This window comes from Chiloscyllium punctatum, chromosome 2 (assembly GCF_047496795.1).
Source record: "Chiloscyllium punctatum isolate Juve2018m chromosome 2, sChiPun1.3, whole genome shotgun sequence".
Lineage (NCBI taxonomy): Eukaryota > Metazoa > Chordata > Chondrichthyes > Orectolobiformes > Hemiscylliidae > Chiloscyllium > Chiloscyllium punctatum.
Window position 1 is genome coordinate 53211233 of NC_092740.1, and position 12880 is coordinate 53224112.

At 41.9% G+C, this 12880-nt stretch overlaps 1 protein-coding gene and 1 non-coding gene across 2 annotated transcripts; both read left to right on the top strand.

Annotated features, from left to right (window-relative positions):
- Positions 1-2207: 2207 nt before the first annotated feature.
- cox7c (cytochrome c oxidase subunit 7C) lies at positions 2208-6471 on the top strand. The gene is made up of 3 exons (XM_072582803.1): positions 2208-2377; positions 5162-5292; positions 6360-6471. The coding sequence occupies exons 1-2, from the start codon at positions 2300-2302 to the stop codon at positions 5276-5278; spliced, it is 195 nt and encodes a 64-aa protein (XP_072438904.1). The 5' UTR covers positions 2208-2299; the 3' UTR covers positions 5279-5292; positions 6360-6471.
- LOC140453567 (small nucleolar RNA Z39) lies at positions 5353-5417 on the top strand. The gene has a single exon (XR_011952436.1). It is a non-coding gene; the product is annotated as a small nucleolar RNA Z39 (small nucleolar RNA).
- Positions 6472-12880: the final 6409 nt, after the last annotated feature.

Consider the following 12880-nt stretch of genomic DNA (forward strand, 5'->3'; position numbering starts at 1 on the left):
TCATCTTCCTGGCACAACCATCTTAATCTTCTGTTCTTGCTACAACTTAAGAAAAGAATTATTGGAATATTCTTTTCACTGAAGGCAGGGAGGGGAGTTGGCATATATGGCATCCCTCAGCCTGTATCCTGTTCTGTGCACCTGAATGGCCAAGGGGTAGGTAGTCAACAGTGGTTAGAATCCTCCACACTCATCCTCCTAACAATGCACTAGTAACAGCATATCTCTCCAATAATTCCAATGTCATAGAACAATCAACACTCTAAGGCTCGGGATCTCTAAGGTTTTGGATGTCTACATACACACATTGACTGCAAAGACAAAAGAAAAAGACAAAGCATGTTATGACAGTGAGAAGTACTTCTGCTCCAACACAAATAACTGCTGTGTTGCCTTTTACTATGAATTTTTAGATTAGATTAGATTAGATTACTTACAGTGTGGAAACAGGCCCTTCGGCCCAACAAGTCCACACCGACCCGCCGAAGCGCAACCCACCCATACCCCTACATTTACCCCTTACCTAACACTACAGGCAATTTTAGCATGGCTAATTCACCTGACCTGCACATCTTTGGACTGTGGGAGGAAACCGGAGCACCCGGTTGTCAGTGAAATGGGCTGAAGAATGCACTGCAAATGCTCACTTCTGTCTGAAATGGCAGAGTCCTGTACAAAGAAGCTTGCGTATTGAAAGGGCTGATCTCCAGAGACAGGTGGATATTTCAAACACATAGCAATACATAAAAATGGTAACAGTAATTTTACTGATCCCATTCCAAGACTGTTTCTGTCCTAATAGTATGTTAAGACCAAGTAAATATTAGCCCAATCATCCTTCCCTGAAGCTTTATTGCCAATATACTGTAAGTGTTAATTTGGTCTTCAAAAAAAACACAATACATTTTAGATTAGATTAGATTAGATTACTTACAGTGTGGAAACAGGCCCTTCGGCCCAACAAGTCCACACCGCCCCGCCGAAGCGTAACCCACCCATACCCCTACATCTACATCTACCCCTTACCTAACACTACGGGCAATTTAGCATGACCAATTCACCTGACCTGCACATCTTTGGACTGTGGGAGGAAACCGGAGCACCCGGAGGAAACCCACGCAGACACGGGGAGAACGTGCAAACTCCACACAGTCAGTCACCTGAGACGGGAATTGAACCCGGGTCTCTGGCGCTGTGAGGCAGCAGTGCTAACCACTGTGCCACCGTGCCGCCCACAAAGGCAGCTCCCGCCCCACCAGGGGAGATGCTGGTGGTTCTGAGCCGCTACTCCAGCTCCGAGACATGGGAACAGCGAGGCCTTTTACTGCACTCTCCCTCGCCACAGTAACGTTCAACCCGCTACAACTGTGAAGGCGGCGGACTGACCGGCCCGGGGGGAGTGGAAAAGAGTGTAGGAGACAGCGCTCGCCTTGGGCCAGGTGGTCCAACAACATCGCGGCCTTTCCCACCCACCGCCCGGAGGAGGCCTCACGCCTCCCGGCATACTGAGCATACTGAGAAAACAAAACATATCAAATAGTATGAGTTATCAAAAACAGCATCATCCATACTGGTTCTCCTTACAAGTTAAGCTTTTCTCTGCTTTCCTATTCTTCTGCTGTCTCTTTTTCTTCCTCTACCCGATTCATTCATGTTCCCTCTTGAATTTATACTTGCTATCACTATCACCAGCCCTTTTTCTCATTCACTCACCGCAATGGCATTTTGCTTCATACTGTATTCAATTTTGTTTACTGATCAGTGTTTCACGTATCCTCAAACAATTTTGCCATTGCACATCAGTTTCGTTGAACACAATAGCCTTTTTAAAAAGATTTGTGATCAAGATGAGAAAATTATTGTGTTGGGGCATGAAAGTCTTCCCATTTCAGGCAATTTTAGACACATCCATGTCAATTACACTGCACCCAGATGTAGATTATCTATACAATAAACTTGAAACTCATTAAATCATGTTGAAGAGGTGCCAATATTGGACTGGGGTGGACCAAGTTCAAAATCCCACAACACCAGGTTATAGTCCAATAGACTGTGCTTCCAAATAAACCTGTTGGACTATAACCTGGTGTTGTGGGATTTTGAACCACATTAAATCAGTGAGGCCTTATTTAAACAGAGCTGAGTCACTCGTGAATGCGCGTGCGCGGTGAGGGTGGTGCATGCTGGTCTTTGTAGTTCGGTCTGGGCTGCGCCACGATTACCCACAGTGCATTGCGACCTCGCTGACGGTCAGGGGAAGGTCAGGAAAAAGGTTCGAGTCGTCAGTGAACGGGAAGACATGTTGTGGGCACGGACGGTTCGCAACTTCAGCACCTCGCTGATCCGCAGGTCACACTATGAGGAGGGACCGGGAAAGGTACGGAACGGACGGACGGGCGAACGAACGAACAGAGATTAAAGTGTCTCGGGCGGGGGCTCCGTTAACTGCAGCCGGGAGGCGTGAGGCCTCCTCCGGGCGGTGGGTGGGGGAAGGCCGCGATGTTGTTGGACCACCTGGCCCAAGGCGAGCGCTGTCTCCTGTCTCCTACCCTCTTTTCCACTCCCCCCGGGCCGGTCAGTCCGCCGCCTTCACAGTTGTAGCGGGTTGAACGTTACTGTGGCGAGGGAGAGTGCGGTAAAAGGCCTCGCTGTTCCCATGTCTCGGAGCTGGAGTAGCGGCTCAGAACCACCAGCATCTCCCCTGGTGGGGCGGGAGCTGCCTTTCCGTGTCTCTGCTTCAGTGTCATTCTCTTCCGTGTCGGAAACTCCCCCCCCCCCCCCCCCATTGACTGGAATCAACTCCATGTAATGCCCTTGTTTCACCTTGTTCCTTTACCACCTCAGTGCCCAATGCTCCTTTTCGATGAAGGAACGATTTATGTATCACTTTCAATATAGTCTGCGTTATTTGACGTGCTACACTGGGGAGGCCAAACGCAGACCAGGCAGTTGCTCTTCAGAACCCCCCTGCCCAGTTCTCCCCCACGATCCTGACCTTTAGGTCATTTGCAATACTCTATCTTCATCCTGTGCATCAATGTTGTAATAGGCCCCTCGCAATCTGGAGTGGCAGCACACTGTTTATTATTGAGGCACTCTGGCCTTCTGGCCATTAGTTCCACAGCTTCAAACAATGAATGCTGTCCTCCATTTTGATATTTGTCCCCAGTGTCTGTGTCTTGACTTCCTGTTTTTGCTTCAGATTTGAAGTCAATTTGGACCTGATGTTAACCCTTTCCTTTCTCCACAGATGCTGCCAAACCTGCTGAATTTATCCCAGCAGCTTGTTTTTGTTCAAAAGCAGAAATTGCTCATGAAAGCATTTGTGGGCAGAAAGCAGTGTTAAATGTTTGAAGGCCATTGAATCTGTCAGGATTATGATTTTTTTTGTTTCAGATCTCCAGCATCCACAGTTGTGGATTGCTGTTATTTCTTTTGTTTCTTGCTATTTGAACCTATTGTCTTCCACATTGTTTTCCTTTTATTCACTTAACTTTCATCCTTGTGATTGATCTTCACCTACTCTCCGTTTGATACCCAAATTACGTAAATCAGTTTTGTGTCCTTGGTATTCCAGCATAGAACTTGGGAGCAGCAGTGTACCATTTGGTGCTTGAATTTGCACCACTACTTGTGTCTAAACTCTGCTTTTTTTTTTTTGCTGCTTTTACTCTTAAACCCTTTGCTCTTGCCTATCAAAAAATTGCTTCAAGTTTAAATATATAAATGTAAACTCCTGCCTGCCATGACCCTCTGGGAAAAGAATTCCACTATTCTTAATAATTTTGAGTGTAGAAATTTTGCCACATCAGACTTTAAATAGGAGATGCTTCATCTTAAATGATGTCCCTGAGTTTTAGTCTCAGCCACAGTAGATTTCTACTTTGATAGATCCACCAGATTTCTACTTTATCTGCTCCCTTCAAATCTAATTTCACTTAGTTCACCATTAGTTCTTCTTAACTGCAATGAATGCAGGCCTAACCTGTTCAACCATTTTTCATAACACAAGCCCACAATTCATCATGTACTTTTTATGGAGTCATTGGAAAGTGGAAAACTGCTAATTTGCATTTGGAAACAATGGTTTAGTCCTCAGCAGTTATTATTTTCTTCTATAAATTTGTATTTTAGTGACTACACTTTTTTTTAATGGCCTGTACCTTTTCTAAAACTTCAAAATCAGGCATTTTGCTGTTCCTATATCCTTGCATTCACCTTGCAGATGGGTATGCCTTTTCTCTCCATTTATTTTGAATGACTGATGGCTGTTTTTTTTTAGCAAAATGTTTAGTTTGACTGTGATATTTCTCAAAAGTCTAGAATCTGTATTGTACAGTAAACCAGTAATGCTAACTGCTCAGATGAGTAAACGCATCCTGGATATGTAAAGAACTAAATTAATTTCATAATTTTTAACCACAAACAAATTGAAAATACATCTGTAGTTGGTTTGAATTATTAGTGGCCCTAAATCAGTGATTGGCACTTTGAATTCTGATGTTTAACTGCAGATAGTCCGTTTGGACCAAACTCCATGCACTTTGAGAAAGTTCTCTTGAAAGCACTGGACAGAGAACTTCCCCTTTATGCTTTCAATGTTAATACCTACTCTCAGCAGTAACTATTCAGCTTCTAATATGTATGTCAATTCTTATTTCGCTCCATGTAAATTTCACTGAAGCTAATCACTGAGAGAATTTTATCCTTTCGTCTTTAGTGTGATTCCCTACTTTAGGAACATTAGTTAGACAAGGTTGCCTGATTTTTATGTTATCAAGCAAGGAGCATTCCATATTGTGGAGATCGTTGAAGTTTGTGACAAATGTTACCACTGACTATAATAGTCAAATGGGATATTCTAGCATGTTTTCATGTTGTTTTCAAAAGGGAATCTTGACCTTTCTACTACTTTGAAGTAGTATTACTTTCATAAAGACTATGTTGTGCTATCTCTAGTAGTTGACACCATTTGGGTCAGTTTTGTATTGAATGCTGTGACTGTATGATGGTGTTTTTCTAGAAGTATCTGGTACAAATGATGTGAATTCTTTAAATGAATGATATCATGACACTGTAAACGCTTGCTGATGTACCAACACCAAATTTATTATTTGCTGCTTTATTTGACTTGGATTAATTTGTTTCCTTTTTTTAACAGAACTTGCCATTTTCTGTGGAGAACAAGTGGAGGCTGTTGGCAATGATGACAGTATTCTTTGGCAGTGGCTTTGCTGCTCCATTTGTTTTAGTCTGGCATCAAATGCTCAAGAAATGAGACTGCATTATTCAGTACGTGACAATCTAAAAATTTCCTGTGATTGAATAAATTCAAAATCAATTGTTTATCTGGTGCATATGATGTGAATATTTTTGTTATGAGTAATACTGTGATACTGTAAACGCTTTCTGATGCACCAAACCCCATAACTTGTTTACCCTTACAATGCAGTTGTCACTTTTGTATTTGGTCAATGAGTCATTAAGTAGGTATTGATCAACCATGTTATCATGTGGCCATATTTAGACATTTGAGTATAACTTTTGTGATTAGCATCAGCAATTACTTTGTAGGTGTTACCATGCAATTCCCGTCAAAATACTAAGTTTCTAGCAAGTATTCAGTTTGGCACATATAATTTAGTAGGACAGAAAGCATTTGACAAAGTTTCATTCTGCATTATAATTGTCCAGTGCTGGATCACTTGAGTGTAGTTATTTTTCAGGGCACTGTTAAATCTCAATCACAATTTTAAAGAATTAATGATTTTGTGTAGGCCACAATTGATTCTATGCTAAATATTTTACATTTAATGTAGCTTCATGAACCTGGATTCAAGTGTCTTTTGGAAACTGTAAGCTAGAGTTAGCACATTCTGGATTTAGGGACAAAATTAGGATGGTAATGAAAGGAGCATAAAAGCAACTTTTTTTTATATAGATCATAGATGTAATTACATCTTTCAAGAACAAAACCAGTCTTGTTGATTAGAGTACAATACTTGTTTAACTTATTGTTAGTTTGGATAATCTGCATGTGCTTTTGCAGAGTTTCATAGTACCACTTCAGAATTATTGGAAATTGCATTGTTGGACTTTTTTCATTCTCCATCTGTTTAAAGGGAGCCAGCTAGGTATTGAAGTACTTTGCACCCCTACTTCCCCTTCCAAAGCTTGATATTGGCAATGAAAGGTCACAGATCAGAAATGGCAGCTCCGTCCCTTTCTCTACAAATGTTTGCAAGACCTGTTTTTTTTTTCTAAGATCTCGTTTATACTTAAATGTTTTGGTTAAGTTTCTTTTTTCTTTGATTAGACTCTGACTCATAGTACTTCTAAACTTTTTTTTTCTTTTCCAGATTAAAAAGCCACCTTAACTGGGTAGATATCTGCTGAGCAACTTATATCCTCAAGAGTCTGTTAATCTTTCCAGTGAGGTGTTCTTGTAAATAAAAATATTAAGAAATTAAATATTCCCCTCTTTGTGCTTTATCTTTATCTACTTTTGGTACTTGGCTGAGTCTCAAATACTAAAATTTACATCTTGGGTGTTAGGTTTAATATGAACCTCCCCTTTGTGTGCTTTCTTTTTGCAAATCATCTTGCTTAATCTGCAGGTTTAGGAGAAAGTGAGAACTGCAGCTGCTGGAGATCAGAGCTGAAAATGTGTTGCAGGAAAAGCGCAGTAGGTCAGGCAGCATCCAAGGAGCAGGAGAATTGATGTTTGGGCATGAGCCCTTCAGGAAAGAAGGGCTCATGCCCAAAACGTCGATTCTCCTGCTCCTTCGATGCTGCCTGACCTGCGCTTTTCCAGCAACACATTTTCAGCTCTAACCTGCAGGTTTATATTAATATAAGTAACTATTAGTAATCTTGGTTCTTCACCATAGGTAGGTGAATCTTTTGAGCTACAGGAGAAATGTTGTTTAGCCCCTTGAAAGTAGCTGATCAGTACAGTTCTACTTCGTTATAAAGTTGGAACTGGGAATAATCTAGTCGCATAATGCTACCACTACAGTGCTGATCACATTTTGTGATTCTAAGTGCACTGGCCTATAGTTCAATTATAGTGATCTCTCTTGTTAACATCTGGTGACTTGTTGCAGTGGGGAGAAATGACCCAACAACAACCTGACAGTCACACCTGCTTCCTAAAAGTCCCATTATCCTAGACTCCTCAGTCACCATCCTTGCCAGTGAAACTGATTAGCCTCCAGAGATTGACTCTGGATCAAAGATGTTTTGGCATCAGGTCAGTAATAGGTGAGGACATCTGGTTACCAGCTACCATTGATCAGCAATGATCAATCAATTGAGGGACTAAGCTGAACACTCAAAAGCACCACCCAGAGTAGCAACTAACATGTCTCACCAATATGTCTCTGACTGAGCATCAGTCAGAGGTACCACCACAACCATGTGGAGACAAGTCCTGTCCTCAAACATTCCCTTGAATAGTGGGGTAATACCACCATGTTCAAATGGGATAAATTGAAAGTACATAGCAATTTGAATGTAGCATCAATGAGGCATTATGGGCTATTGGCTGCAGCAGAATTACATTCCATTACAATGTGTGACATGTGTAATCTCTCAACCACTATCAAGCAAAATGACCAACCAAGAATGATGAAGACAGCATAAGAACAAAGAGCTAACTGAAAATGAGGTGAAGGTATTGGATGACAAGTAAATTGTGGAAGATGCAAGTTGACAGCTGAGGAATCCCAAAAGCAGTAGAACAGATCACATGCTAATATGAATGGTAACTGGCAAATTAAAGAAATAATGGAAGGAGGCTTCCTGAGCCCACCATCTTTATTAACACTGCAGCCCAGCACGTGTGCAAAAAAGACCAAGCTGAAACATTATTGGCAATCATAATTGCTGAGTGGATAATTCATCTGCCTTCTGAGGGTCCTAACAGTACATGCAAGTCTTCATACATTTTAATAACTCCATGTAATATCAAAAATTGGGTGAGCAGATGACATATAGCAAAGGTTATATCTAGAAACTGGCCACATAAATACTGTAACCTAAAAAAGCAGAGTTAAAAATCACACAACACCAGGTTATAGTCCAGGTTTAATTGGAAGCACACTAGCTTTCGGAGTGACGCTCCTTCATCAGGTGATTGTGGAGAGCTCGATCGTAACACAGAATTTATAGAAAAAATTTGCAGTGTGATGTAACTGAAATTATACATTGAAAAATTGATTGTTAAGCCATTCATCTGTTAGAATACAGTGATAGTTTCACTTTCATGTGTACATCACAAAACCCTTTTTTTTAAAGTTGCATTCTCGGGTTAGCTGTTAACAATGTGTTAGCTAGACAATATGTCCAAATCATGACTAAAAAAGCAGATAATTGGCTGTGAATTCTGCCATCAGCAACTTAGTTCATAATTCCCCAAAGCCTGTCCACTCTCTAAGTGACACAAGAGATTGCTCAGCTATTCCCCACTTGATTCGGTGAGTGCAATTCCCAAGTCTGAAACACCCAACACCCTCCACAGCAAAACAAACCCGAAACATTCACAATCCTTGACAAGGAGCACACGTGGTGTGTGTACTGTTGCATCATGACAAATTTCAGACCACACACACACTACCTTTTCAGACAGTTACATGACGTAACATTCCAATACCCACAGCCAGTTATGTACGGGTAATGTACAGTGATGTCAGATTAAGAGCGGAATTTTCCCTGGTATGTGAGCAATGACAAGAAAAAAGAAAATATACAATCAAAAAGTTAATCATATTTTTGACGTTGAGTAATTTTTTTTTCTGATTTTCTCCATAAATCTTAAAAGGCAATTTAAGAATCTCACTATTGAGGGCAACTACATCTCATTAAAGTCCTAACTTATTTTTCACCATGAAACTAGACAGCACAAATTCCTGACATAAAGCAGATTGGGTACCTAAAATAAACAAATTAGAGGAATCCTTCAAGACCGTCAATAATACCCTGACTGGCATAAAATTCACAAAAGAGGAAAGCAATAGCAAACTACCATCCCTAGCTGCCACAGTAGAGCAAACAGCCAATAGAGAACTCCAGTGTCTACAGGAAAATACATACTGACCAATATAGAACTACAGAAGCAATCAACCCAACACCCAAACAAGGCTGTATTAGAACATTATTTCAATGAGCCACCACACACTACAGCACAGAGGAACTACACAGAGTAGAGGAAAATCACTTATACAATGTATTCAAAAAGAATGGGTACTCAATGAACACAGTCTGCCAATTTCTCAGCAACAAATCCCAACAAGCAAACAAAACATGTCCAGAAACCCGGGCCACCTTCCCCTGTATCAAAGACATTTTGGAAATGACTGCCAGACTTTTGGCACCATGGTAGCCCACAAACCTACCAATACACTAAAACAGCAGCAAATGAACTTGAAAGACCCTATACAGACAACAAGCAAAACTAATGTCATTTACAAAATAACTTGCAAGAACTGTAACTAACAGTACATTGGACAAACAGGCACAAAACCAGCCACCAGGATACCCGCCACAAAAAACCATGACCCACTCTCACTAGTATCCTTCCGTACAGATGAGGAAGGTCACCACTTCAAAGGGGACAACACATCCATCCTAGGACAAGTCAAACAGAGACACGCGTGAGAATTCCTAGAAGCATAGCATTCCAGCTGGAACTCTATCAACACATTGACTTGGATCCCATTTATCACTCCCTGAGAAAAAGAACAGGAAACGGCATCACCATAGTAAATGACATCACTAACCCAAGGAAACCTAAACACATAAATAGAAAGTGGTCCATGCCACCTGTGCTTCATCTGGACGCTCGCTGATGATGTTACCTAGTATGGTGACGAAGCGTATGAAAATGAACCTTCCAGCTCAGCAAGCAAACCTACATCCATATCCAGGGTGCTGCCGATGCTGTCTGTTCATATCCTTCCCCTGTGATGAGGAGGGGTAAACAGGTCAGATAGTAGGATTCTCCATTATTGCTGGCTTCTCCCAGATATAGAGCACTATTCACTACATCCATCTTATATTGAGGGCACACTATCATCAATCTGCAGGATTTGGCAACAGAAAAAGCTGCCATTCCATCAGTGTTCAAGTCCAATGTGACCATCAAAGACAAATTTTGGAGGTCTGCTCAGATATCCTGGGGGTTACCTTGACATTTCCAGATTAGAGGGACTCACAAAGGTCCTGTATCTTTCTGTGGTCAGCAAACTGCAGAGGGCTGTCTGTTGGGAGACAAGGGATATGTCTTCTAAATATGGCCCAACCCTGAGACGGCCACAGAGAGAGGCTTAATGCTTCTTCCAGCAGGACCATAGTCATATAGAGAAGAACCTAGTTCAGATGAGGTTTTTCTCTCTCTCTCTCTCTCTCACACACACACACACACATTAAATGATATCTGAGTGCTGTATTCTATGGTGAAGTCCCTTATGATAGCCAGGAGGTTGAATAGAATGCTGAGTAATCTCTTCTTCAACCTTCAATCATTATCAAGCCTTCAGTTTTTCAGAGTGCACACAGACTGTTAACTTGCCATGAAATTCTTCAGCATTTATAGAACAGTGTTGAATTTGCAAGAGACAGCATTTTGTGGAGCAGAATGCTGCACGATGATGCAGAGTGAACATATGAACTGTACATCTCCCAGATTTGACAGCATGCACTTGTGTAAAGTTGATACATAGAATGAACATTTCTTCTCAGAGATGTGTGGATTTGTCATTAATTCCGTATACTCACAATGTAAATGTGTGCACAGAAGGCACTAATATAATCCTTGCATACTGTGTTTAGCCTCAGTATTGTTCACATTCAAGTGCAATGTCTTTGCTGCAGTGCTGAACATCATGTTTCAAATGTCCCTTGTGTTTAAGTCTAACTGCAGTCAAGAGGGTTATGTGTGTATGGAATGAGTTGCCAGATGAAGTAGTGGTGGCTGGTACAATTGCAGCGTTTAAGAGGCAGCTGGATGGGTATATGATTAGGAAGGAATTAGAGGGATATGGGCCAAGTACTGGCAAATGGGACTAGATTAATTGAAATATCTGGTCAGCATGAACAAGTTGGACCAAAGGGTCTGTTTCAATGCTGCACATCTCTATGACTCTAAATAAGTGGTGATTGCTATTTCTTTCAGCATTGGGATGTCTATACTCATCATTCTCATGGGTGTGCCTTAACCACAAAGGGTCATAGAGTCTTTTCCCAGGGAAAAGATTTTGTCTATTTACCCGATCCCATGCCCCTCATGATATTATAAACCTCTATAAGGTCACCCTTCAGCCTCCGACGCTCCAGGGAAAACAGCCCCAGCCTGTTCAGCCTCTCCCTGCAGCTCAAATCCTCCAACCCTGGCAACATCCTTGTAAATCGTTTCTGAACCCTTTCAACTTTCACAACATCTTTCCAAATTGCACGCAATATCCCAACAGTGGCCTAACCAATTCCTGTATAGCCACAACATGACTTCCCAACTGCTGTACTCAATACACTGACCAATAAAGGAAATTCCCTCCAACAACTTGCCCACCACCGACATCAGGCTCGAGGGGTTTATAGTTCCCTGGCTTGTCCTTACCACCCTTCTTAAACAGTGGCATCATGTTAACCAACCTCCAGTCTTCCGGGACTTCATCTGTGACTATCGATGATACAAACACCTCAGCAAGAGGCCCAGCAATCACTTCTCTGGCTTCCCACAGAGTTCTCGGGTACACCTGATCAGGTCCTGGGGATTTATCCACCTTTACCCATTTCAAGACATCCAGCACTTACTCCTCTGTAATCTGGACATTTTGCAAGATGTCACCATCTATTTCCCTACAGTTTATATCTTCAATATCCTTTTCCACAGTAAATACTGATGCAAAATACTCATTTAGTATCTCTTCCATTTTCTGCGGCTCCACACAAAGGCCGCCTTGCTGATCTTTGAGGGGCTCTATTCTCTCCCTAGTTACCCTTTTGTCCTTAATGTATTTGTAAACATGTTTCTGTAATTGCTATGATATCCCAGTCCCATGTTCCTAACCATGCCCTGAGTTCATCTGCCTTCCCTGTTAGGCCCGTTGCATTGAAATAAATGCAGTTTAATTTATTCGTCCTACCTTGTCCCTGCCTGCCCTGACTGTTTGGCTCACTTCTGTTCTCAACTGTACCAGTCTCAGATTGATCTCTTTCCTCACTATCTCCCTGGGTCCCACCCCCCACCTTACTATTTTAAATCCTCCCGAGCAGCTCTAGCAAATCTCCCTGCCAGTATATTAGTCCAATTTAAGTGCAATCTGTCCTTCTTGTACAGGTCACTTCTACCACAAAAGAGTTTCCAATGATCGAAAAATGTGAATCCTTCCCCCATATACCAGCTCTTCAGCCGTGCATTCATCTGCTCTATCCTTCTATTCCTGCCCTCACTAGCTCGTAGCACTGAGTAATCCAGATATTACTACTCTCGAGGACCTCCTTTTTAAATTTCTGCCTAACTCTCTGTAATCTCCCTTCAGAATCTCAACCTTTTCCCTTCCTATGTCATTGGTTCCAATGTGGAGAATGTCCTCTTGCTGGCCTCTCTCCCCATTGAGAACATTCTGCACCCTCACTGAGACATCCTTGATCCTGGCACCAGGGAAGCAACATACCATTCTGCTTTTTCGCTGCTGGCCACAGAAACGTCTGTCTGTACCTCGAACCAGAGAATCCCCTGACACAATTGATGTCTCGGAACCCGACGTTACCCCTCGTTGCATTAGAGCCAGTCTCCATACCAGAAACTTGGCTGTTTGTGCTACATTCCCCTGAGAATCCATCACCCCCTACATTTTCCAAAACAGCACACCTGTTTGAA

Coding starts and splice junctions, on each gene's coding strand:
- cox7c (XM_072582803.1), top strand. CDS start 2,300: ATGTTGTGGGCACGGACGGTTCGCAACTTCAGCACCTCGCTGATCCGC. Junction 2,378..5,161: donor ATGAGGAGGGACCGGGAAAG/GTACGGAACGGA, acceptor TTTTTTTAACAG/AACTTGCCATTTTCTGTGGA.